This window comes from Ictalurus punctatus, chromosome 6 (genome assembly GCF_001660625.3).
Source record: "Ictalurus punctatus breed USDA103 chromosome 6, Coco_2.0, whole genome shotgun sequence".
In the NCBI taxonomy this organism is placed as follows: Eukaryota; Metazoa; Chordata; class Actinopteri; order Siluriformes; family Ictaluridae; genus Ictalurus; species Ictalurus punctatus.
Window position 1 is genome coordinate 27,588,887 of NC_030421.2, and position 26,872 is coordinate 27,615,758.

The window sequence follows — 26,872 nt, forward strand, 5'->3', positions numbered from 1 at the left end:
AAAAAAAAAAAAAAGGAAAAAAGCTCAGAGTTCAACTCGACTAATGAGCTACGAAATGCAAACAATTAAGAATCCTGCAAAAATGGTCAAACCTTAAATCCTGCTGTTGCTAAAAACAGAGCACAAGACATCTCGGGAAAGACTCGTTGCTAAGCTACAAGATGCCTCTGTAAGAAGAAGAAGAAAAAAAAACCACAACGTTTGTGTGTGTGTGTTTATTTGCCCTTCTTCTTCTGTACGCACCTATTCCATTGTGAGAGAGATGTGGAATTACTTTCATTCGGTAAGTGGCAGCTAGGAAGTTCTTGAACAAATATTAGAGGCCTTTCTCACTCATTGTCAACCTCCCCTCTCTCGATCTTTGGTACAACGTGTACACATACACATGCACATAGGGTCCCACTTCAATTACTTGTAGCAGGGATAGAGAGAGAGAGAGAGAGAAAGAGAGAGAGAGAGAGAGAGAGAAAGAGAGAGAGAGAGAAAGGTGGCATTGGGGAAGAGGGGGGCTCCCGGATTCAGGGAGACACTTAAGAGACCAGCTTGGCAGTGTGTAAAAACAGCAGTGGAGTGTGTGTCTGGAGCACCAATTCAGCTCAACAGAATGGCTGATTAATTAACAGGGAGAAAAGCACTCGAGCACTCACCCAACCTGCACTAAAAGCTTTTCTTTCTCCATCTATAGATTTATATAATTACTTTGACAGCAATGCAGCTCTAGCGCTGGATGCAGAGCAGGAGGGAACTGGGAGGTGGGAGGGGAGCAGAAAAAGCCCTGGCCGTGGCACATTTCGGCCGGTTTGGCACAGAGAAATCTTTCAGCGATAGTGGGAGCACAATGGCAGCTGATAGGGTGCTCGAGTGAACATAGTTGACCTGCCGAGTTGTAGTTGAAGGATTCGTGCGGCATTCAATTCGGACCCTGCTGGACGGCTGATGGGGAGTGGTGGGGTGTTTGTTCGGGGCATCGTGGAGGTTATTGTTCACGGGTACATCCTGAACACGCCATTCACTACACAGGGACAGACCGAGGCTTGTGACGCTTTCTTCTTCCATTCCACCTTTCAAGTCTAATGCACCCTCCTGATTTATTTCTTAGCAAGGTCTGCAGCGACGGGACACCACGGCGTCCCTCTCCGTTTCCGTCTCTTTCTCCCTCGCCAAGTCGCTGTGCACAAAAACAACTCCCTCGTCTTGTCCCACTCTTCATCTCCGTGGCTCCTCTCTCCAGAGAAAGCATGATTAGTTTTTAATTGGAGCGGAGCAGAGCTCTAGAGGGCTGGGGTTGTTACAATGGGAATTTTTTTTTTTTTCCAGGAGCTCTTCAGGGCCCGAGATGCAGGCTTCGGCCCCCCTCCCCGAAACTCCTGCTCTTTCCCCACACAAGAAGCACCTCAAGAGCTTTGCTACATTCAATGCTCTCTCCAGGTCTGGCTCTCAGATGAAAGGGAAGATGGAGAGGCGGAAAACAAGGGCAGTGAGGTGGAGTGACTGCATGCTAAGAGCTCAGCATAGAGAATGAAAAGGAAAGGGTTTTTTTTTTTTTTTTTGTAGGTGAAGGCTAGGCTTGTAGGAGTGAGAGTGAAGTGGCTGCTCTCACCGAGCACTCCTAGGTTCATACATGAGGAGAGGAAAGTTCAAGCTGAGCTCACACACCACTGCTGCAGGGGCAGGTTTCTGGTCTTCCTGTAGTCTGAAAGCTTGGGCGTCAACAGGTGTGTGCGCCTACAAGCATTGGGAGGAAACATTAGATCATGAACTCCTGCTTAAGAGATTACAGCATCAGGAAGAAAAAAAAAAGAAAGAAAAACAGAATGGGAAATTTTTATTCTCACGATCATTAAAGAAGATAACAGGACGAAGAGACAATACCAAATATAAACGTCTATTACGTCTGAGTAGCTCTCCCAGACGGAACACAAAACAAAACAAAAACAGTTTACTACAGCCATCACTCCAATACTTATCTAAGATAATTTATTCCATAATTTCAGACAGAAAAAAAAAATAAAACTTCAAAGTGCGACGAAGCGACAGACTAAGCACAGAGTAGTGAATGTTATAGCGATTAATGACTCTCTGCGCTCCCTGGCCTGTGTGATAGCAGCGGTGGTTGAGTGGACTTTTTTTTTTTACGACCGTTGTGAGCAGCAGACTTCTAAATTGCTGGCCTTTCTAAATAACTCGCTTTCTTTAATGGCTCTCTGTGGCTGGTATTAAATCATACAGCCTCTTTATGGCTCAGCGACTCTCACATTTAGCAGACTCTCCGAGTGCAGGCGCCACTGATGTATAACTAATTCATCACGCTACGTCAACATGCCTGTACGTATCGCATCGGCAGGCTTTCAGCGAATCCAAAGTGAGGAATTCGCAGAGAGGCAGGTGGGGAATTAATATGCAGTGAAAAACACAGCACACCTCCTCACACCTGGGCTGCAGGTGAGCAAATTAGGGACGCTTTAATCATCAGAAGCGGCGAATCGTTTGTCATGGGTCTTACGTTAATCTCAATGCTGACTGCTGGGGAGAGTGAGCGTGTGTGTAGGTGGAGATATTTCTTGCCCCCCCCCCTCCCCCCACTATTCGAAGTGGTCATAAATGGAGTGGTAGATCACGAGGTCAAGAGCAGCACATCAGTCACTCATGGGACTCTCAGGCCACTTTGTGATGGACGATGGAAAAGACGTGGAGTCAACAATATTGATGTGGTTATGTATTAAAGCAATGTTGAGTGTGTAAGCGTGTGTATATGGAGATGTATTAGTGGATGATGGGACCACGCAGGGCAGACCTGATGAGTCTTAGACATCAATGCATGAGTAAGCATGAGAAAACTCACATCGTGGTCCAAGTTTCTGGCAGTTATTAGGATAAAACCAACAAACAGTATGCACATAAACATAATTACACCATTAGCACTGCAGCTCTTTCTCCCTCACGCAGACGGTATTGAAGATAATTTACACCCGACGCACACAATCTGTTAGACAAAGACATGCCAAATCAGCATTTTTTGTTTGCTGATTATTCCCATCACTCAGAGTAAAACTGAAGGCATGTTCCTTACCTTTTTTTGAGCACTGTTTCTGTAGTAGAAATGGAAATACCGTAGACATGAGACAAGAATTGTGTGAAAACATGATAATCCCCTTAAACGGCACAAACTGTCATTTCCTTTTCGTGTTCAAATACAATCATGTAAGAAAAAGGTTTATTTGCACAAATAACTGGTCGGTGTTTGTAGGGGTGGGTGGTATGAAAATGCGTGATGTGAAAAATCTGATGATATTTCTAAGTACTCCTGAAACCACAAGCAAAACTTCAGCTGTCAACCGTTTACATCGACTATCCGGAGAAAACCCACTAAGCACTTGTTGAGACAATGTTTAAGGCATGATGCTAACTTTATTCACCTCTGCCAATATTATTAATAACTTGATTTGTAAGACTAAAGGGATTCTTGATTTAGACATGACGCACTAGCAGCCTGTGTCATCTGTTTTTACTTCCCCCAAGTCCTCTCGTCTTGACTCACTACCTCAGAAAAACAGCACTCCATTTCTATGATGGTTACAAACACTGAATCACAGTTGATCTAGAGCTTTGTCTCATTTAGCAATGAAACGCCCAGGCAGTGGAAATGTTTAACATGGCGTATGCCAAGCAGTAAGAATAGCTCCCGAGATCCATAATTACACAAAAAAAAACCTGTTATACACACACCACACACAATGCTTTTACATACACTGATCAGCCATAACATTAAAACCACCTGCCTAATATTGTGTAGGTCCACCTTGTGCCGCCAAAACGGCACTGACCTGTCGAGGCATGGACTCCACAAGACCTGTGAAGGTGTGCTGTGGTATCTGGCAGCAAGACGTTAGCAGCAGATCCCTTAAGTCCTGTAAATTGTGAGATGGGGCCTCCATGGATCAGACTTGTTTATCCAGCACATCCCCCAGATGCTCGATCTGATTAAGATCTGGGGAATTTAGAGGCCAAGTCAACACCTTGCTCTCTTTGTCATGTTCCTCAAACCATTCCTGAACAATTTTTGCAGTGTGGCAGTGCGTATTATCCTGCTAAAAGAGCCCACTGCCATTAGGGATCACTGTTGCCATTAAGGGATGTACTTAGTCTGCGACAATATTTAAGTAGGCGCTACGTGTCAAAGTAGCATCAACATGAATGCCAGGACCCAAGTCTTCCGAGCAGAACATTGTTCAGAGCCTCACACTGCCTCCGCTGGCTTGCTTTCTTCCCATAGTGCATCCCGGTACCAACTCTTCTCCAGGTAAGTGACGCACACACCCCCGACTGTCCACATGATAGAAACGACAACAGGATTCATCCGACCAGGCCACCTTCTTCCATTGCTCCATGGTCTAGTTCTGATGCTCATCTGCCCATTGTAGGTGTTTTCGGCGGTGGACAGGGGGTCAGCGTGGGCACACTGCAGCCCCATACGCCGCAAGCTGTGAAACACTGTGTGTTCTGACACCTTTCTATCATAGCCAGCATGAACTTTTTCAGCAATTTGTGCTACAGTGGCTCTTCTGAGGGTTTTTTTTTTTACTAACCACTGCATACCGGGAACACCCCAGTATGTGTCTTGTAATCTTCAACACAGAATGATCAATTTAACAACAATCCCAAAATAATACTGGCATACCGTACACAGCCTTGCCTTTACAAGCCATATTGCAAATGGCACTATTAAAGAGAGAGGAAAAATACATATAATAAACAGTCCACATGAATAACTCAGTCAGGAATATAAAGCAGAACATTTTCATCTGCAAAAAACACTTTCAGCATAGAAGATAAGCATCGTTTATTTCCCCCCATTTTTCTCTCAAATTGGCTCACCTACTAATTCCCACCCACGAGCTAACTCGCCGTTATCATACAGCAGCTACCAAATGGGGAGGATGACAGTTAACAGGTTTTTGAACTGCTGCTCATGCTGCATCACAGGCCAGATTAACACACTCGGAGAACAGCGCTATCTGCCCCCTTCCACATACATCAGCTCACAGATGCCCACGATTGGTGAGTGTCACTGTGACTGACAGAGAAAAGATAGCATGGCATCCCTCTCAACCAGCGAACAAGGCCAGTTTTTCATCCCTCGGCTCCCGGCCGTGGATGGCTATGGTATTGTCGGGTTTCAGACTCACAATCTCCTGATGATCGCATAAGACTATTGTTTTGTGCCACTTCGGAGCACTTTGAGGAAACGTCAGTATTCAAAGAGTACAACGTGTAGAAGCACTACAGCTCAAAAAAGACATGCGGGGAGTAAGCTATAGTGTGTATGTATGTTTTTCTGTATGCATGCATGTGTAAATGTGTTAAAATCTTAAGCTGTATGCCAAAACAACAGGATTCAAACTGTTAAAATAAACTTAAACACAATATACTACTCAACAACGATGAGTTCATGAGTCCGTCTATCTACCAGTAATCTACTTCAGAAGCACTGTGGATGTGTGAAGACATCTTTAAGATACATGTTGCCTGCTACCACTACACAACTGTAGCTAAGGACCTGTTTACACTAGTGCGTTTTCGTTTTAAAACGCATAACTGCTGCTATGGTTACGCCTGTCGTCTACACTACTCTGGCATTTTCGACCCTCGAAAACAGTGACTTTTGGAAACGCCGAAGACCCCGTTTCAGTATAGACGGACCAAAAACGAAGACTTGTGAAAACGAAGGCGTGGCTGCCCACATTCGCCCTCTGATTGGGTCTTCTGGATAATCGCGTATCCTTCCCTGATTCGTCAAGCCCCTACCACATGACCATTACGCTACCTTGATCATATACACAACAACATGGAGACTGAACCGCAAGCTTTGCTGGCTTTGTCGTCATTCCTAGCAGCCATTGTGCAGTTCAATTCTGTATTTTATATTACTGCAGCTGCCTACATGCGCAACAGGCAATCTATGTTGCTATCGGTAACAAATCTCCTTTCAAGTGGCGTAAGCCCTAAATGGAACGCCGGTTTGGACTAGCAACCAACTTCCTGTTTAGACTTGTATGCGCATGCCCAGTGAGCATGAATGGTCATGTGACATGCGTTTTCAGACGGAGATCGTTTCTGAAACACCGCGGAAACGGCAGTGCGGACGAGGATCGTTTCGCACTAGTGTAAACAGGGCCTAAGAGTGAGTGTGAGTGTGTGTGTGTTCCTCACCTGTCAGCTCCGTGTGGGGTTGGGCCCCTCGGTTTGTTGATCTTGGCGTAGAGGCCATCGAGCGGATCTTCAGTTGAAGGCTCTCGGCTATGATTGGTGGGGTGTGTGGCTCTCTGAGGCGACGTGCTGCGGGTCCCGTATGGAGACTGAGACGGGCGTCCTCTGAACGTGTTGATCCGGGCATAGTTGGGGTCCACGTCGTCATCCTCTACCTCCGGAGAAACGAAACGATCGCGAGCCTGTCGATCTCTCAGCTCCTGATGCTTCGCTTCAATCCTGAGAGAGGGTTCAGATACAAACACAACCACAGGGTTGGCTTCTGTGTGAAAGGTTCAGGAGATGGAATAATTACGTGCATGTGGCTTTTCTGGAGTTTACTGCATGTGGCAATCTTTTTAATGTCCAAGATGCCTCAATTTGTTATTTTTTCTTGCTGGATGTATTTCCAGCAATATGGCTTACAGGATAAATAGGGACATGATCAATACAGAGACAGCAAGTGCAGTGGCTTGCGTCTGGGCCACACTGGACCATATGGAGAGTATAACAGTAAGACTTGCTTCTTCTGACTCACCGTAAGCCTCGGAAAACACGACACAGAATAATGAGAAAATATCTCTCTTCATTCGACTAAATTCGTTTATTTCCTGTTCTCTACTGGCAGGTTTCACACAGACCTCATAAGCTTTTTGTTTATTTTATTCTGCGTTCTTATTACAGTTTGATCACATATTATTCTAATAGTTCATGATTCTCTCAAAATAGCAAGCTGAGAGATCACTATTCAATCATTTACCTCTCCAGTGGCTACTGCTATTCTTCTACCATCGTTACAAATCCTGGAAGAGATTTACTTTCTTATTAATAATGAGGACAATATCTTGCAATATTTAATGTACCACTGCTCTTGAAAACAGGTTTTTAAATTGCATTCTTTAAATAAATAAAATAATAATAATAATAATAAAAAAAAAAAAAACCCTGCACTTTCATCCAGCTAGCAGCTTTGGCTGGTAAATAAATCACTGAAATACAACAATGACAAAATAAACATGGATACTCAAGCCCCGCTTGTGGGGGAAGGTAAGAAAAAATATACAGATGTTCCAAAAGTGAAAATTCGGGCATCATTTTAGATCTTGGCATCTTATAAGGATAAAGGTGTAAAGATGTTACTCAGCTTTTTATCTGAGCTTCAGAAATGAAACTTAAACAGATTGTTATTCGATATTTGCAATGTCTCTGGATATTCTCAAGGGAAATTGAACACTTTTACACCAATGATACACCAAATGTAAAACACCTCCAAATAACTTACCCATGAGAAAAAAAATGACCCCTAGAAGTTTATTCTATAGCAAGAAAGACGGTCTACAGCAGTGGTCACCAAGCCTCTTCATTGAGATCTTCCCTCCTGTAGGTTTCATCCCCGGATAAAATCTTAAGGCAACGATCAGATGGTCAGGTGGGCACGATTATGGTTGGAGCTAAAGTCTTCAGGAAGGTAGATCTCCAGGAACAGGGTTGGTGACAGCTGCTCTACAGTATAACTCAACACTGTTATTGTTACTTACTTATAAAACACATTTTAATGGCAACAAAACCCAAGAGAAGATGAATCTGTAGTGAAATGTGTTAACCTTTTGGGCATAACACATTTACGAAACCCCTTGAATCCAAGACCACGCGAAATCTAACAGAAGACCGTTCGTTATTATTAAGGTCGTAAAATGTAATATAATGTATAATGAACACATATACACTATGACTAGTGGTATGTTCAAGCCACTAGTGTGTTTTAAGAAGATGCAGGCAGATGAGGAGATTATAAACTGCCGTAATTTCCATGTTCAGATTAATATTAGGAAACTGAGAGAATGTGAAAAGCTGAAAAGTCGTGGGAGGTCTCACCTCTCTCTCTCTCCTTTCATCCTCTGCAACTCTTCCTCGCTCAACAGTTCTGATGCATGCTTCAGTGTGATCGCCTTGTTCTCACCTTTACTCTTCTCTTCCTTCTTCTTTCCAAACCTGAGACACATAAACACACACACAGCGAGAGAGAGAGAGAGAGAGAGAGAGAGAGAGAGAGAGAGACAGAGTAAAATCACTGAATGCTCAATGTTTGTAAATAGCACGAATCCCCCTAGCCGCTGTGTGCGTGTGTTAGGGCTGTGTTGGTGTCAGTAAAGATGCTCAGTTAACATGCATCATCTCTGCCTCGCTGAGCGCCTCATGTACCCGACTGCATCTCTCTAGTTCAGTGAGGTCATTTCTTACGTGTGCGCCAGTCACACTGCTTAACCACACACCCAGATGTAAGAATAAAAACATCTGTCCTACACATGCACAATACCGATCCCTCCACAGGTAAGTGATATCATATCCTAATCATAATATGTTAATGTTAATATGTATCTTGCACCTACACATAATTTTCATTACAGAAATAAGGCTCTGTGTGTGTGTGTGTGTGTGTGTGTGTGGGCGCGCATTATGGAGCACCGGGATCTTGCTTTTTACATTAAAAAATAGACCTTCACCTTTTTTCCCCAGATTGAATTTTTAATGTTTAATTTAAGTGATGAATTAATGTTTTCATATTCAGTTTTCTTACTCATTTTTAACATAATTAATTGCACAGTAAGGGAAAACATTAAATGTTATGTATTAGGACTGTTAATGTCTTGGCTCTTATACACACACACACACACACAGTGTAAAATGTAAATAAAACCAGAATGCAATGATTTGCAAATCTCATGAACCTATAAGTTATTCATAATAGAACATAGAAAACATATGAAACGTTTAAACTGAGGAAATGTACCATAAGCTGCACCAAATAAGGTAATTTTGAATTTGATGGCTGCAACATGTCCCAAAAAAAAAAAAAAAAAATGGGACAGGGGCAACAAAAGGCTGGAAACGTAAGTGTTACTAAAAAGAAACCGCTGGAGGTTAATTGGCAAAAGGTCAGTAACACGACTGGTTATAAAAAGAGTATCTTGTAGAGGCAGAGTCTCTCAGAAGTAAAGGTGGGCAGAGGTTCACCAATCTGCGAAACACTGCATCTACAATTTGTGGAACAATTTCAGAATAATGTTCCTCCAATGTAAAATTGAGAAGACTATGAATATCTCATCATCTACAGTACATAATATAATTGCATTCTTTTTTTTTTTTAAACTTACATTTTACAGTGTCCCAACTGTTTTGGAATTGGGGTTGTGTACACACACACACACAGAGTTATGTGAAAACTTAAGTACACCCCATGGAAATCTGATCATCTTTGAAACATCTTTGGGGGGGTCTTGGGGGAAATAGACTCGACGCTGAAACTCCCGCTTCACTGCTGCAGCGTGCGGTGTAAAACTTTATCGGTGCAGAGATTACAGAGATTACAAACTGCAGTTTTCTCATCGCTCCACACAAGAGACGTCATCTTTATACACAGCACGAGATCGATGTGTTTTCCCGCCCTCTTTTGATCGACAGGATATAATCAGCCCTGATCATCGGATGTTTTTAAACTATAATCTCTAATATATATACAGTCACACATACACACACATCTATACACACACATACAGAGTGCAACGGTCAAAGTCTCCAGAAGATCCGTGGCTGGTTCTGCAAGTTTCACTAAAACTTAAAGCTCAATTCCTTACTGTTTCTACTGTTGCAACTGATAGAGATATATCACCCTAAAGTTCTTGGCTAGTTTCCCACTGAAGCTAGGCAGGGTTGAGCCTGGTCGGTACCTGGATGAGAGAGCTCCTGGGGAAACCAAGGTTGCTGCTGGAAGTGGTATTAGGAAACCAGTAGGGGGCGCTCACCTTGTGGTCTGTGTGGGGTCTAATGTCTCAGTATAGTGAAGGGGACACTATACTGCAAAAACAGTACCGTCTTTCAGATGAGACGTTAAACCGCGGTCCTGACTCTTTGTGGTCATTAAAAATCCCAGGACACTTATCGTAAAAGAGTCGGGGTATACTCCAGTGTCCTGGCGAAATTCCCCCATTGGTCGTTCTCTATCAAGTCCCCCAAATAATTCCTAAATTGGCGACATCACTGTCACCTCTCCACTAATAGCTGGTGTGTGATGGGCGTTCTGGCGCACTATGGCTGCCGTCGCATCATCCACGTGGATGCTACACACTGGTGGTGGTTGAGGAGAACCACCCCCTTCCCCCCCAATACCATGTAAAGCGCTTTGAGTGTGTAGAAAAGCGTTATATAAATCTAAGGAATTATTATTATTATTATTATAATTATAAAGCTGCACTAATTCTACCTGAGACTACTTTTTTTTTAAGCAAAGGGTCGTCACACCAAATAAAGCCTTTGTTTCATCTATTACTGTTTAGTAATGGACAGTTGTTGTTTTTTTTTGAAATGGAGAAACATGTAATTTCATTATTTTTGAGGGCATCTTTGCTCTACAGCATTTCTTTGCATGCGCCCAAGACGTTTGCACAGTACTGTACGTACATATTTATCATTTTTAACTGTTTCGTTAGCAAACTAAAGACAGTATGTACACAACACGTACAGTGAAAATGTCATCAGTTATCCCGAGTAGATATTTTTCCCATTTTTAATTACCTACTAAGTTTCTACTGAGATGAGAAGGAAAGAATAAAAAGCCCATTTAAAAAGGGATGAATAGGAAGCTTAGAACAGCTACACACAAGAGAAAAGTATAAACGTGCATGTACAAATGTGCTAAAACGGCATGGCAATAACTGCCCATTTACTTAATAACCAACTTAATTAACTTGTACTTAATGGCCTGAAAGTGTTACCATGCATAACATGAAAGAGCAGGAAAGAACTCTGGCTTGAATTTCATCAGCAAATAAACGGAAATCAAACCGTGGCACTATTTACAGAGCCTCTGAGAGCTGCAGGGCTGATTTACAGGGATTTTTTTCCTGATCACAACAGCAGAACGGCTTCTGGACTTCCTCTAAGCTTCACGCAACGCTAAAGAGAAGGATTCGCTCCAGCCTGTGACTGTGGATCAGCCAAGCCGGGCCAGGACTTTCTCACCTGTCCCCTGACTCCACTCACCTCATCTCTCTGTCTCCATACAGCCAACGTTCACCCTGTTAATACCTGGGTGTTTAGTGTGTCCTCAAAATCAGAATTAGATCCGGATCTACCTAGGATGCTGGTGGAAATGAATATGAATAGAAATATATATATATCTAATCTAATCTGCCATGTTTTTAAACATTTATTCATTCATTTAACTTCATTAAGGGCTTTATCCTGGAAGGCGTCACGGTGGATCAGAGCCCACCCTGGAAATACTGGGGATGAGGCGGGAATACACACCAGTCTATTGTAGGGCACCATACACACACATTCACACACTCATTCACATCTAGGAGCAGTTTAGCATATCCGATTCATGTACCATCATGTTTGGGGAGGTGGAAGGAAATTGGATAACCCAGAGAAACCCACATGGGCACGGACAGAATGTGGAAAACATCACATGAACGGTAACCCGAGCTTAGGATCAAACCGGGGAACCCGGAGCCGTGAGGTGGCAACCCAAATGCTGCTCCACCACGGTATCATGGAAAACATGAACTTTTATAACGGGTCACTTTTCTGATGTGCATTGGACAGACAGCTTTATTTACATTTTCTTATCTCTCTCTCTCCAAGACACATTAGAAACACAACTCCTCACAAAAGACGGTCCATTACCCTCTCCTTATTCTATGTTTAAGGAATTTTACGAGGAGAAAACTTTTGAGTGGTACAACAACTGGAAAGAACGGCGAATGCAAAGTTAGATGCCAAGCGCTGACTGGATTTACATATTACACGTGATACGGATAATCACATTTCAGTGTCTCTACGTGGAGATGCATGATCACCACACAATCCAGATACAAGCTGCATAAAAGAATCAAGTGAAAACTGAGTCACTGTTTTGCCGAGGGAAAAATAGGACATGCCGATTGGAAACGATTGCTTGCTCGAAACTTAAGGCGGTGTGAACGTACGAGGAACGTGTGAAGACACGTGAGAACACGCGATGGACAACACGCACGACTGTGTGAGCAATGCTACGGCGGAGGCGGACAGGATTCGTTTCTCAGGTGGAACGACTATACTGACGTCACGCAGATGGAAAGACGTATTCACAGGTCATGAGTCAGAGAGGAGGGCGACCTGAAGAGAGGACTCAGCTGTAGATCATAGACGGTTCTGCGTGACCTGCACAGGTGTTACACACACACACACACACACACACACAGCAATCTTTCGCTCTATTTGTCCTGACTCATTTGCAGGACCATTCTTTCTGGTGCATCGTCACAGAAATGGTACCATCACACAACACACTGTTCATCTCACAGTCGGGTGAATGATCAGAACAGCGTAGCTCACGTTTGTCTCATCCTAAGACGTTAAGTGGTTCTGAGTTTGTGTTATATGCTGTGCATTGGAAGGAAAGTATTAGGGGAATTCAACAGCTTCCCCCAGTCTACCATTAAAAACACATTTTCAACTTTTCATTTCTGAGTACAGGGAAAGGTCAAAATTGTTGTCTGGTGTAATCAGAAATACGGTACAGAGGTGGTTGAGATTAAGTTGAAAACTGCTGGAGCATTCCTTTAAATATGGGGTTTCATAAACCCTCATTCATATATACACACACACACACACACACACACACTGCCTCCTGTCATTTGTCCTCTGGCAGGCTATCTGTGTGATTCACACCACTCACATAACTTAATTGCTACATTTATCTCATTAAACAGGAGCTATTTCATCGTGGTGTTTGGCATGCAACCACAGCACGCCCATTCAGCTTCCTAATTAAGACCAGCACATCTGTGGCCTGAATGCTAAACAACGTACTTCCAGCCTAAATCGAAAAACGTCATGCAGATATTGCGCCTATCAATATACGTATTGATACAAGAGGGTGTAGGGCTGGTTACACTTGTACACGAGGACATCGTCGAGGAAACAAAACTGTTTGCAGGAAATGTGAAAGCAAATAGGAGTCATTAAGGGTTAATTTGCTTGACACGTGTAAGTCAGTAAGTAATCGCTAAACGGAAAACGTGTTACGCACACTGACGTGCACTTTGCTTAATTACAAACGTGTACGGTTGTGGGGATTTGTCGAGCCGTCTTCGTGAACAAGCCGGCTGACACCCAGCCGAGGGCCGAAGCGGCTCATATAAAAATAAATAAATAAATAAATAAATAAATAAACAAACGGAGGCTGAGTATAGTTGAGCAAATGGATAAATAAAGGTAATAATTAGGCTGTCAGAAGAGGCCACGCTGCTGTCGTCAGAGCTTCAGAGGAAAAGCTTCAGAAGCCATTACACATGCTGTCAGTTAACCAGAGACAGAGAGGGAGTAGCAGATATGGCACTGTGTGTCACACAGACACTTACGTGTGGATTTAAACCCTCTTACTGACTACATTATGCATTATCACACTTCTTTGCCCATTCTTCGAGTTCTTTCAGAGAGGTGTCAGCTTGAAGACGTGTCATTCCCACCTACCGTACATCCACTGGTAACAAACTAAGGGTACGTTTACACGACATATAAAAAAAAACTTCACTTCGACGTGAAGTCTTTCCTTCGCGTTTTGGAAAAGTTTTGCGTACAGACGACAACGTTGCCAAAACGATCCCCGTTCAGGCGGATCAGTGAAAACGACTAAAAACGCTGTAATGTGCGTGCCAGGCCAGTAGTTGGCGATGTCACTTTGTAAAGAAACACGACGCGCCTACGCACATGAGCGTTCCCGTCAACGCGTCCGCCATATCGATCCGGCCAAGACTGCCCTGTAAACAAATACAAGTAAGCAGGGGAGCTGCACTTTTCTGGATATAAAGCACAATAACGTTTACGTTTCTCAAACGATTTCAATGGTTTATGACGGTTCGACTTGGAAAATGATTCACTGTCATAAGGAATTGTGAAAGCTCGCGTTTGTCAAGCACAGATTTGGCTTATTTTTCTTGGTTAATGAATGCCGAGACGTCCCTGACGTAATATAATGTATATATAATATAATGTGCGTAAAGTTTTTTTCATGGTGGAAATGGATTTTTCTGTCTTCAACCCCATCTTTTAGCTTTTCTTGTGCTCCAGGTCAGAATTCTATTAACAGAGCTCAGTCGTTTTCAAATACTGAAAACAATCGAAATTTGCAAATCGTGAATCACTGGCAGTCAGTCTGCTTTCTATATTTAATTAGCAATAAAAGGATACAGATTTACTCCCGAACAGACAGTGACTGAGATAATCATCGGTGTAGATGTGGGTTAATAACGCGGTGTAGGTAACAGATGCGTCTCCGCCGGTCGTAGTAGTGACGCGGTAAATCTACACCTTGCTGGAGAAGCGTCAGTACAGTCAAAATCTCGAGCAGCACGATATTTGTTTTTAAATACTCACGCGCGTGACTACAGACCGAACACGTGATACGCGTGAGCGTGACGTCATCGTCTTCACAGATTCTGGTTTTTGTCTGTGTACACAGAAGCCGTAACGGCATCGTTTTCAAAAACGTGCACTTTCAGACCGGTTTTCAAAAGTTTGTGTTTTCAGGCCCCGAAGCGCCGTTGTCGCGGGAACGAACAGCCGAACCGCATACAGAGTTTCCGCTTTTAATTGGAAATGTTGTCGTGTAAACGGGCCCTGACAAATAAACAGCAAAACGTATATATTTTAGCTGCAGTTACAGCTGCAAGTCGTCTGGGAGACACAGTGGGGGAAATAAGTATTGAACACGTCAACATTTCTTTCAGTAAATATATTTCCAATGAGGTTATTCACATGAAATTTTCACCAGACATCAGTATTAACTCAAGAAATCTAGAAATATAAAGAATTCACAAAATTAAAAAGTCCATAAATAAAGTTGTGTGTAATAAAGTGGAATGACAGGAAAAAAAGTACTGAACACGCTAAGAAAAAGCAGTTCTCCAAGGCAAGGTAAGGCAAGGAACCAGCTGAAATCTGTAAGTAATTATACCCCCTATCTGTGTAAATTAATATCAGCTGGGTTAGTAAATTGATGGTCTATAAAAAAGCTTTTCATTACCAAGGTGTCACACAAGAAACATCTCGTGATGGGTAAAAGCAAAGAGCTCTCCCAAGACCTTCGCAACCTTATTGTTGAAGGAATCTGATACGGACGTATTTCAAAACTTCTGAATCCTCCAGTAAGCACCATTGGAGCCGATATCCACAAGTGGAAGCAACATCACTCCGTCATCAACCGGCCACGCACAAGAGCTCCTCGCAAGATTTCTGACCAGGGAGTCAGAAGAATAATCAGAAGAGTAGACCAAGAGCCAAGGACCACTCGGAAAGAGCTCCAGAAACACTTGGAGGCAGCAGGTACCATCGTCACAGAGAAAGCAATAGGCAATGCACTCCACTGCTCACGCTCACCCTGCAAGACTCCGTTACTAAAGAAAAGTCACCCAAGCATCCACAAAACATTATGCTACTACCACTCTACTTCATTGTGGGGATGGAGTTCTCAGGGTGATGAGCAGTGTTGGGTTTCTGTCAAACACAGCACATTATCCCAAGTACGATTTTGGCCTCATCAGACTAGAGAATCATTTTTTTCTATGAGTCAGAGTCTTCAAACAGGACTTCATATAGCTTCTGCCCCCAGTATTGGCTTTTATTCTCATAAACTCTTCCATAAAGCTCAGCTGTGTGGAGTGTCAGGGTTATGGTTGTCCTGTGAACAGCTTCTCCAGCTCAACTGTGGATCTCCCCAGCTCTTTCAGAATTACGCTTGGGTTCTTGGTTGCTTCTCTGGCTCATGTCCTCTTTTCCCAGTCAGTGAATTTTGGAGGATGGCCACCTCTAACCAGCGTCAGGCTGTACCATGTTCTTTTCATTAAAAAAAATAAAAAAAGATTTCAATGGTATGCCTCAAAACGCTGATTGATGCTTTTCCAGAATGTTGTCCTGTACTTCTTTTGATAGCTATCTGGGATTCGTCTAGGGACTTACAGGGATTTATACTGAGATAACGAAACACCTTAATTTAAATTGAGCAATGTTTGTTATTATCATTTATCTCCAATTTCTGTAGGTGCCATTTGGACTGAATTCCAAAAGCTTCCCCAATAAGCATATAGTGCAATACATAGACATACAGAACGCATTTGTAGTGCACTTATACACGGAGTACAAAGCCTGAATACAGTCTTCGCTGGAACAAAGCTAGCTCACCTACATTAACCTACAGCATGCAACATTAGCATGCTGGCATCATTCCTGGTCTGCCATCTATGCAAATTTGCCAATTAACTAGTCAATCTGGGAAATTGTGCACAGAATTTCTGTTTGCAGTTTTAATACATGTTTTTAAAAAAAAATGGTTTTGTGAGAACACATATTTTGTGTAAAAATGTCGGTACTCATCTTTACTCAATAACTAGTCTTTTGTTATTTAAACATGTGATTGCACCCTAAAGGGATACTTTGTTTCCTTGGGGAACTTTTAAAGGTTCTATATGGAACCCTACAACAAAGGGTTTCCTTTCACAGAAGGTTCCAGGTAGAAAGCTTTTACAATGCTAGGACCATTGCTGATTTAAAAAAAAAAAAAAAAAAAGAACCATAAGGGAAACTTTTTAAAATGAATAATAATAACGAAAATAATAATGTATTTCATGTATATAGCACTTAACACTCACGCTTGCTCGATTCAGAGGCACAAAGAGATTTTGGTAGTGTAGAATCTGTCATAATTCTTTCAGCAGTTGTCCTGAATAAGCTTATAATAAAACATACATTTGTTACAAGTGAATCTTCACCCTACAAACAGGACATAAATGCTGAGTCAGCTGTGCACATGTTGCGGTGTAGAACCAAGTCTACAGACCACAGCTGGAGTACACTGGATTAAACAGCTGTAATGGCTTGGCACTTTAGTCTGTAAAAGTGACTAAGAGACAAGTCGAGCATTTCTCACATCCAAGATCAACAGAGGCCAGAACTGTCCTAATTACCACAAACACACCATCACTAATGCCTCCACATACACATCATTTTCTAATTACAACATCCCAGTTCCTCTCTCGTTCAGGAAAATGTCTCCCTCTGTTCTCTCACTATACTACTGTAATACAAGTGTAATATTTAGGTACACAAGACCGATGATATGATGTCTCTTTTCATCTCTTGCTTTCATCACTTCTCTGATATTTATGAGAGGAATTTGTTTAGATAGTGAAATCTAACCTTAAAGTCTATGTCTTTTTGTGTGTGTGCGTGTGTGTGTGCGTGTGTGTGTGTGTGTGTGATGGGGAGGAGGAGTGTTACAGGACACCTGCAGACCAGCGCAAAGCCTGCCTGCTTTAATTAGCTCTCTCTGCAGCCTCTCCATATTCATTACACACTATTCCTGAGAAAAGCACACACACATTCTCTCAAAAACACACACACACACACACACACACACACACACACACGGGGGAAAAGAAAAACATTCACAAAGGTCTACAGAAACACTTTCGCACAGGACACAGCACACACATTCACACAAGTCAAGAGAAGATTATTTAAAAAAAAAAAAAAAAAAAAAAAAAAAAAAAAAGGTTCCCTATATGGGTTTGTGACAGTCTGTGCGAGTATGAGAAATATGTAAAGAAAGGAAATTAAATCTCTCTTAATTCCTGACTTGCCTTTTCATGTGCTTTCACTGACAAGAGGAGTCCGATTACTGCAGGATTCAGAGCTCAAATGAGATTAGCCGCGGTCGCGGTGATGTCACGGCTCTGACCTTTGCGACTGTCCGTGGCTCCCGATGGGGCCTGAGCTGAAATAATGAGAGCCGTCTCCATAGCAGCTTAATAGGTGCCAGTTGGAGAAAGTAAATGAACCAATCAGGAAACAGAAAGACGAGCCAGGCTAGAAAAATACGCTTTACTGGCTTAACATTCCTGACACACAACACACTGTTCATTCTCAATATCTGCAAAAGATATGAGGCCATTAAATGATGACAAAAGCTGAGCTACAAAATAATAATAATAATAATGGAAAAAAAAAAACAACAACAACTTGGACACACATCAATGGAATGGGTAGACAATGCAGCGACATGGAACGATTCAGAGAGTCCTGATTGGCAGACAGAAACCTACTGAACGCGTCGGGGTTGTTCAAACAGCCAATTAGCAGCTGAGCCTGATGAATTAATTAGCATGCTCTCCAGTTATTAGAGAAAACAGGCGAGTGGATGCTGAATATTCAACAGGAGAGCAAAGACAGAACAGCACTGCATGTTCCTCTGCTCATTAGCATAAAACACAGCCAGTTCGAACACGCCATCTGTGCTACAGAGAGGCCACACACACCTTTACTTCACATGCACCTTCAAATAAATAAACACGCTAAAATACAGGGAAACTAACAGGAAGGATATGTAAGAGTATTGAGAGTTTAATCAGTTAGTGCCGCTCTTCCTTCTTTATGTGCATACGTACTTCTTTACTGACAACGAGAGCTACAGAGAGCAAAATCATTTAATATAGCATAGCATGACGTATCAAGCTTTAAACATGATCGCTGAATCTGAGGAAACAGAACTGAGATAAGTGAGCGAAGTTTTCACTCTATTAAAAAAAAAAAAAAAAAACGTCTCATAAACGTGCCAGGACACTGAGGAGACCCATCCTGACATTTTAATCTCACTCCCTTGGCATTATCAAAATAATTCCATCATTCTGTATTTCATTTATGATTATTAGAGCAGAGTTGCATTAGAGAAGAACTTTTAATAAAAATCTTCAGTCCAAACCCTGAGAGCTGTCAGTTTGTCTTTTAGGCAGCTAGGCCACGGAGTACACACACACACACACACACACACACACACAGTCTGTCACTGCTTGCTCTATCATTCCTGGCTTGGCACTGGTTAAAACTTTCCTCTTTTTAAATCATCTACTGCCGGACTAGTGAGCTCGCGCCATTTCCCAACCTTAATCAGAGAAACTGCGAATCTGTGCTCAAATCAGCAGGAACAAATGGGTTCTGTGCAGCCCACACCTCCATCACTCCCCTAGATCTGGCCATTATAAAAAGCAAAATGCCTGTAATTATGTCCCTCCATTTGGCTGGTTGGGGGGTCCGTGAGAGAGAGAGCTATGCGCCACTCTCCATGCCTGCAGGATAATGTTGATGAAAGCTGAGGGGAGCGGGCAGGGGTGGTACGCTTAATGGCACCCTGGGTACATGATGCTGAGTGCTGACAGAGAGACAGACCTAGAGTTGCAGGGACATCTGTTTTGTGTCAAAGCCAGGTAGGAGGGCACAGGACTGTGGAGAGGGTGGGTAAGGAACGTGCCAGGCTCTGGGGCAGGCAGAATTCAACTCATACACCACCTCTACACCTTAGAGCTGAGTCAGAGAGACAGAGAGAGAGAGAGTGCGGAGGAACTGGAGAATCCACACATACACAGAGACAGAGAGAGAGACAGAGAGAGGGGAATTAAGAAAAGAACACAGGAAATAGACAGAACAAATCTAACACGATTTTATCCAACATCTGACATCTAACATGAATGAGAGTGAGGAAAAAAAAAAAAAAATGAAGATCAAAACAAGAAAAGATTCCAGCAAGAAAGTGAAGCGCTTGTGAAAGGTTCAGAGAGACTGACGGATAAAAACAAGACGAAGAGTGCGGACAAAGGAGAAAGAGAGGACATCAGAAAGTAAGAGGACTCCCTCTAATGAGTGCATACTAATGGATGAACTGAATTGGGTGAGAGGACCAGGTGGACATCACTTCATGAAAAGGACTAAAGGAAGTGCCACACATGTGCATCTCAAAGAAACAAAATGACACAGCCAAGAAAAGAAAAGAGGAGGAAAAAAGAGACAATCTGTGCTTCTGAGTCTCTCTCTCTCTCTCTCTCTCTCTCTCACACACACACACCCCTGCAGGCCTTTTGTCCAGCTGAGTGGCACTGGATGCCCCAAGGGTGGGGTTACAGATACCAGGGGCTACTTTGGCTGAAGAGAGTGAGTGTCTGTGAGAGAGAAGAGGTTAGTGACATGAGTGAGTAAATCCACAAAAGGTCCCTTTCTCTTCTTTTCAGTGTCAGTGGGATCCGCCCTACATCAGTGGATCTGTAATTATAACACAACGAGCTGCATTATTAAGGAGACCATCATTAAAGCTAATAACGATCCGCTGACAATGCTAAGCTAACATTGCCCGAATAATCACTGTAATACTGATCAAATACAAAACATTAATGAAAGACATTTTTTTAAAGGAAACATTTTTTTACATTTAAAGTGAGGACAACGCATAGAGCCAGGCAGTTACAGTTTTTTTTCTTTTTTTTTTTTTGACAAATGTGACTCTAATCACAGAATAATTTGCAGTAATTTCCAGTAATTTTACACTTTAATAGAAGACTGTATGCTTCTGACAGTGAGCACAATTAAATGGACCGCTCACACACACACGCGCACACACACAGACCCCCAGGGTATGGCACAGCAAACCAACAAAGGCCCTCCAGAGTCTGGGCTCTTGACCTGGATTTCACACTCACTCACACACGCACACACAAGTATGCACAAAAGCGCGCACACCAATCATTAACATATGCAGCTCATCAGTGAGCTTGTGCAGGACAGCGTCTTAATCAGTTAGTGCTCTATTCTCATGTGACTATTAACATACCAACCCCAAACCCAGACCTGAGGGCTTTTCCCAGCAACAAAACGACTCTCACATTCAAATGCAACTTCCTGTCAGTCGGAGTGCTTTCAGTACAACGTGCATGTGCGATGTTTTCCAGTGGGACGGCTGTAAAGAATCGAGTCAGGTTCCTTTCATTGTCCTATACCTTCAGAAAGGTTCAAACAGAATTACTGATGATGCTTTCTCTGATGGATGGATCTGAGGCAGGACAGGTAAGTGCACCTTCATCTGGGCAGATCAAAAGCAAGTGGACTGAAGCCGGGCATGTGGGCTGCAGAGGAGGGAGTCCTAACCTCTCGAAAACGTCCAGACTCTCTGTAAACATCAGATACCCCTTTCCTACTGACATGATGCCCATGACGGTGACAACTGGCCTGTGTTTGACTGCAGAACCAATCTTCAGCTCTGAACCTATTTTGCCCCAACATTTTACATTCAAATTCTTTTGCATTTATATCCGGCACAAGGATTATTAGCATGCAATATGGTTTGAGCTTGCGATACATAATTTCAGGATTAATCTTCCAGTCTCACTTCGCAGTTCACAGTTTGGTTCATACCAAATAACTAGCTGTTGAAGTTGTTGCCATGGTGATAAGATAATGAGACCCTGAGCTCCTAATGCCATCAGTTCTTGATTTCGCACCAAAAACCAGATTTGGCTGTTTTGTGCTACAAACCTGTGGAACGGTTTCACATTAGGCAGCTGATATTGATAGAACAGGGGCTAAACTCGAACTAAGGAAGGCTGACAATAGTTGGACTGGCACTACAATCACAGCCGTGAAGCTCTGATGGAAGTAACCAACTAACCCCTTCTGGAAGCATTCACCTGTCTTTACTCTTTAGCTTAACCCCCCATTCCTGTCTGCCGCTCTCTATTATAAGTTAGATGAGAGGTGCTTAACTTCCCCGAGAGATCTTGGGTTAGATTGGCTTTGAGCATGCGAGTAGAGTAATGGCAAAGGAAGCCAATCAATAGCTCTCTGCCTGATGATGGTCATTCAAGTCGTAATTGTGTAGGGTGCCTTTTCCTCCAATGGAACATAACTGCTTCCTTTTCATCTCGCAGCCTTCAGAAGACCATGCCATTACAGGCTTTGTCCAGCCTTTAATGGCTCTCGCGTCTGGGTTCTATCCGAAAGGTGGCCAATGAGAAAGCTAAATATTATACAAAGTAGACCACCTTGCATAGGCTTTTCTTCACTAAAACAAGAGCAGAAAGGGGTGATGGCCTATGCGCTTGAGACATATAATGAGTCACACAACAGGACTTTGGAGAGACTGGTGTGTAATCCGTGGCAGACATTTTCAGAGACGAGAAAAAGTGCCATGTGGCGTCAGCAGTGTTCCAGCTGTACTGGCCATCACAGTGAGAACCTCCTGGCCGTTTGACGCTACACCTCCCACTGCTGCCATGCCAGCCGCATCGCTTGCATACATTAGCAGCTTTGAGCGGCGCTGACGAGCTAAAGCCTCATCACACCTCGTCGAGCAAACAGCCTGCTAATTACGTATAGAGACACTGTCCCGGGCGGCTCGGAGAGACAACTGCACATTAAAATGAATGTTGGTTGGCAGTGCTAACGCACATTAACAAGATGCTGTCCTTCTGCTTTGGCAATCGGGTCCAGGCCTGTAAGCTTATAAGTGCAAGATTATCAGAACATGGATGGACAGAACAATGGAGAGCGAGTGAGAAAGAAAACAGAAGGACTAGAAGAACCCTAGTCTAAGTGGTATGGAGCAGAAGGACAGGGCTGGATGGACAACGCAACAGACTGCCGAGCAGAACGCCTTTCCTCTGCCCGAGTCTCTGGATCCTGCTTGTGCTCACCACCAGATTCTCTGGTAAAGTTTGGAAGAACTTTTCCTGCGTCCATCATCCCCTTTGTTCCAACTTAACCTCGTAGAACCTTGGAGAACATTTGTGGATTCGCTGTGCTCCATTTGTTTTTCAAGATGGAGCCGTATGTTGACAAATTTGATTTGTATCTAAGCCTAACATTGAGGCCTGCAAACCAAACGGGTAGAACTCAGGCTCAGAGGAATTACTGCTCATAAATGAAAAGTGCTCTAGTGATTGCATGGCTGACAGGAAAAAAACAAAAAAAAAACAACAACAAAAACGCTCAGATCGGTTAAGTTTATTAATTCATAAATATTCCCACACACATCTTGAATTTATTATTTTTTTTCTTGCCAGCCTCCGACACTTGACTGACATTGCATATTGGTAAAGCCTCTGTAAATGACAGAACGGTTTGAGGAATATGTCCAGCTTGAGGAGGAAATCTATAATTCATTTGGTTGTGACTGTCTTCTGACTTACCGTGAAATGCAAACAGACTCGGGGTGGCTTAGAGGAAGAAAGAAGCTCACGCAAAAATTCTCCAGTTAAAAAGCGCACCCTTGTGATATATGCTGAACTGTGGATTTTTCGTTCCTCTGAAGTATAGAAGCGCATTTCTGCTCTAAGCAAAGAAATCCATCAATAAACGTAAGCTTAGTACTGAGCCGATGTGAAAGACGGGCCAAAAATCTATCGAGTGTATTCACTATTAGGTGTTTTTAAGAGCTTTCTGCAGTTTAGCTCGTGGTCACTGAGCAAGCTCATACCAGACCATTATACCAAATATGGCGGGGAAGCCTACGAGGCATAGGCTATAATCATACTCATGCTCAGAGCTCCACTAATCTGTCCTGTTCATTAGCACACTGTGCACATTGTTAACATTAGCCACAAAGGCCTGTAATAGCACAAATTACACTGTCATCCTCCAGCGTAATCATCATCCTCCACTCCAAAGACATTAGTGCAAAGCAAGGCTTGGAAACTAATAGACAAGCAGGTGGGTAATGGCACACAAATAGGCTGGGGATAACACAGAAAACGAACTCAACCTACGTACTTCTGTGATTTATAATCGCCCGTCCTACCGCAAATGATCTTATCAAAGTTCTGCTTTGTTAATCACGACTATAAATCAGCGATGGCAGAAAACATCTTTACTAAATTAGATTATTAGCGTTAGTTCATCGTGTATCTGCTGACCATGTTCCTTTCCAGCATTTTCATTTACTCATCCAGAAACGCGCCGTAATTAAATACCACTATAATGTAATTTACTTCTCTTGTTATCTTCAGATCAGTTATCAGAGAGAATAAACTACTACATTTTAATAATCCGTTCTAACCCAAGAAACGATCGGAGTCACACGCACACAAAAATACTTGTGTGGGGTCAGCGTGTAAATGTGTGACCGGGGTCTCCATCCAAATATATTTATTTAATGTTTCCACCTGCAAGATAGCGGTACTCATTCTGGAGCCCAACTTTTGTTGTCCAGTGTAAAAGAGCTGGTTCCCTATCGCCAAAATCTTTTTGGTTCTAGCAATAACATGCCACTGGGCAGGAAACAAGGAATGGTGATGTCAGGGGTATCATTACATCGCCATGGCAATCTCAAGAAATGTTCACAATCGTTATTAAAAATGGATCTGACCAGTGTACAGCTTATTATTATTATTTTACAATATTAGATAGTACATCTCCAAACCAGCAGTCCTGAAGAAACATCCTTACTGGAAATGGCTAAGGCTAATTCTAATACAAGGAACAAAATCACGTATCTGTCAAAAGAGCACTGATGCTGAAGGATTTTACTTTGGATCGCTATTTCGTTTTTTTATTTTTTAAATCTCTCTTACACACTACCAGTGCTCCCATGATGCTATACTTGGTTGCACACTTCTGATGATGCTCCCATGCAGAAACAAAAAGGAAATCAGCTCAAATGTCAGTTGTGTCAGTCTGTTGGAGTAACTGACAGGACCGGCCACATGTACACTTTACTCTTAACAGCATTGCATTTTAGTGCATTTTTGAAAGTACAAACAGGAAAAGAGAGTCCCTCAGTCATCCAAAATTCAGTCCCGGCTACAAATAATGCTCGCTGGCCGCACTGGACGTGACCTTAGCAAGTCATGCTAACGGTTCAATGCCTCCGATTGTTAGATCTTGTTAGCATAGTTAGCATGGGGCGAGTACCTGAAACTATGCTCCGTCGGCTAAAGCCATAGTCTGATCGAACGGCTAAACGGCAATAAAACCCACCTGGTGGAAAAGCCAATTCACTGGAAGGGACGTTATGAAATGATCTCATTCGTTAAATGAACTGCTATTAGAAACAAATGTGCATCTTAAACGTCCCACATCTTTTCCTCTTCAGTTAACTAGCTTCTCCACCAGGTAAATTTGATTGGATTTTATTTTATTTATTGTTTAGTCTGACTTTACATTCTTTGGCTGAGAAATCAGGAAAACATCATTTTCACATGGTCCCCATGTTTGCACCACTGACAATAACAGTTATTATTCTTAAGATTACATAAGAATTTGGCTCTCAAAGTGGTGGAAAGGCCGACAAGTGTACACAAAGGATCACTGGTTTCCTGGAAGAGCAGCAGCATCTCAGAGTTTCACTTCCACAGTTAAAATGATGAATTGTGTCACTAACGGGAATGAACACTTCTTACAATGGTCGAATATTATCACCGACTCTCGATCTTAGTGCTAGAATATTGCAATGTGTACTAAACAAGACCTCTAGTGAGTGACATATCATGGTTCGGCGTGTTAGTTGTACTGTCAGATACATGCAAAGAGTCTCTGGAGCCTGGAGCTGTGATTTTCTCCTGCTTTTACGGCCACAATTTACGCTGAAAGGCAACGTCTACACACAGCGTGCGTTTTAGTACAGAGCATGGGAGTGGAACTGTCATTCACAAAACACACATAAGGACAGCATATGGTGAAGGGGAAGCTAATTCTGCCTCTGTCAGGAACGCATGTCTTCAGAGCGCAACGATTTGCCAATAGAAGCTGTACTCTCTCATTTTCCACACACAGGATATTTCTGTACGCGCTCCAGTCAAGGCTAGCATAGCTAAAGCACAAATCAGTGACTGCACCACCCATAAACACGAATAATGGTTAGGAAAGGGTGTCCGCTGCTTCTGACGGCATGAGCTGCATGTTTAATAAAAAGCATGCGCACACAAACACACGCTGCATTTAGTGTACACTATTTGATATTTAGACATGAGGTGAAACAATGTAACATAAAAGTTTCTCCTTTATTTACTCGAGTAAGATTACTAAAGTAATCCGTGTGAAATCCACTCTTAGAATTCTAGTTTATTTACGTTTTATCCACCGCTGCTTGACATGTTGTAGACTAAACTCGTTTAAACGTGAAGTGATGAACTAGTAACGTTCCTCCACTTTTCAGTACCAATTTTACTGGCTTACATTCTCACTCCTCGCTGGTTTTTTTTTTTTTTCTTTCCTGAAAATCTGCCTAACAGCACTCTTCTTTTTCAATCCAGTGGCTAACAATAGCATTTTTTGCCGTTCATACGAGTCTTAGTACATGAGTGGAGTGGAGCGGCAGCAATTTCCTCTCTCCACTCAAACTGTTCTATAATCACTCCCACTCCACTCCAGCTTTTCTATTTTCCGCTCCTCGCTCGCCCGCCACTCGAAGCGTTCTCTAATCACACCGCTCACATACCGACACTTACCGTTAGTAGTTTTAATTAACCATTTTTGATCATTTTCGCACTGTCCGTGTGAAATTACTCAGCAAACTCCATGCTTGTAAACAAATGCATCATCAAATTGAATAATGGGCTGTTTTTATGTGTGTGCGGGGTATACCGGGGCGATTTCGGACCGAAATCAGAATGAGTAAAAGCACTGACGCTACAACGTTCGAAAAAGCCACTTCTCACACTGGGCAAAATGGCACCACTCCGCTCCTCGCTGTGAGTTTGCATTTCACTCTCTGGTTCAAATACATACACACACTCTTACAGAGAGAGTTTAATGCAAAGGGAAATGTGTT

At 42.7% G+C, this 26,872-nt stretch overlaps 1 protein-coding gene across 6 annotated transcripts in view; it reads right to left on the reverse strand.

The window, feature by feature from the left end:
• pard3bb (par-3 family cell polarity regulator beta b) overlaps positions 1-26,872 on the reverse strand; it is a 320,254-nt gene that overhangs the window by 50,081 nt on the left and 243,301 nt on the right. For all 6 annotated transcript variants that reach the window (XM_017470650.3, XM_047155924.2, XM_017470649.3 and 3 more), the window contains 2 exons: positions 8,122-8,238; positions 6,211-6,486 (listed from right to left, as the gene is read on the reverse strand). In XM_017470650.3, coding sequence (XP_017326139.1) covers positions 6,211-6,486; positions 8,122-8,238 — 393 coding nt within the window. The remainder of the gene's footprint in view (positions 1-6,210; positions 6,487-8,121; positions 8,239-26,872) is intronic.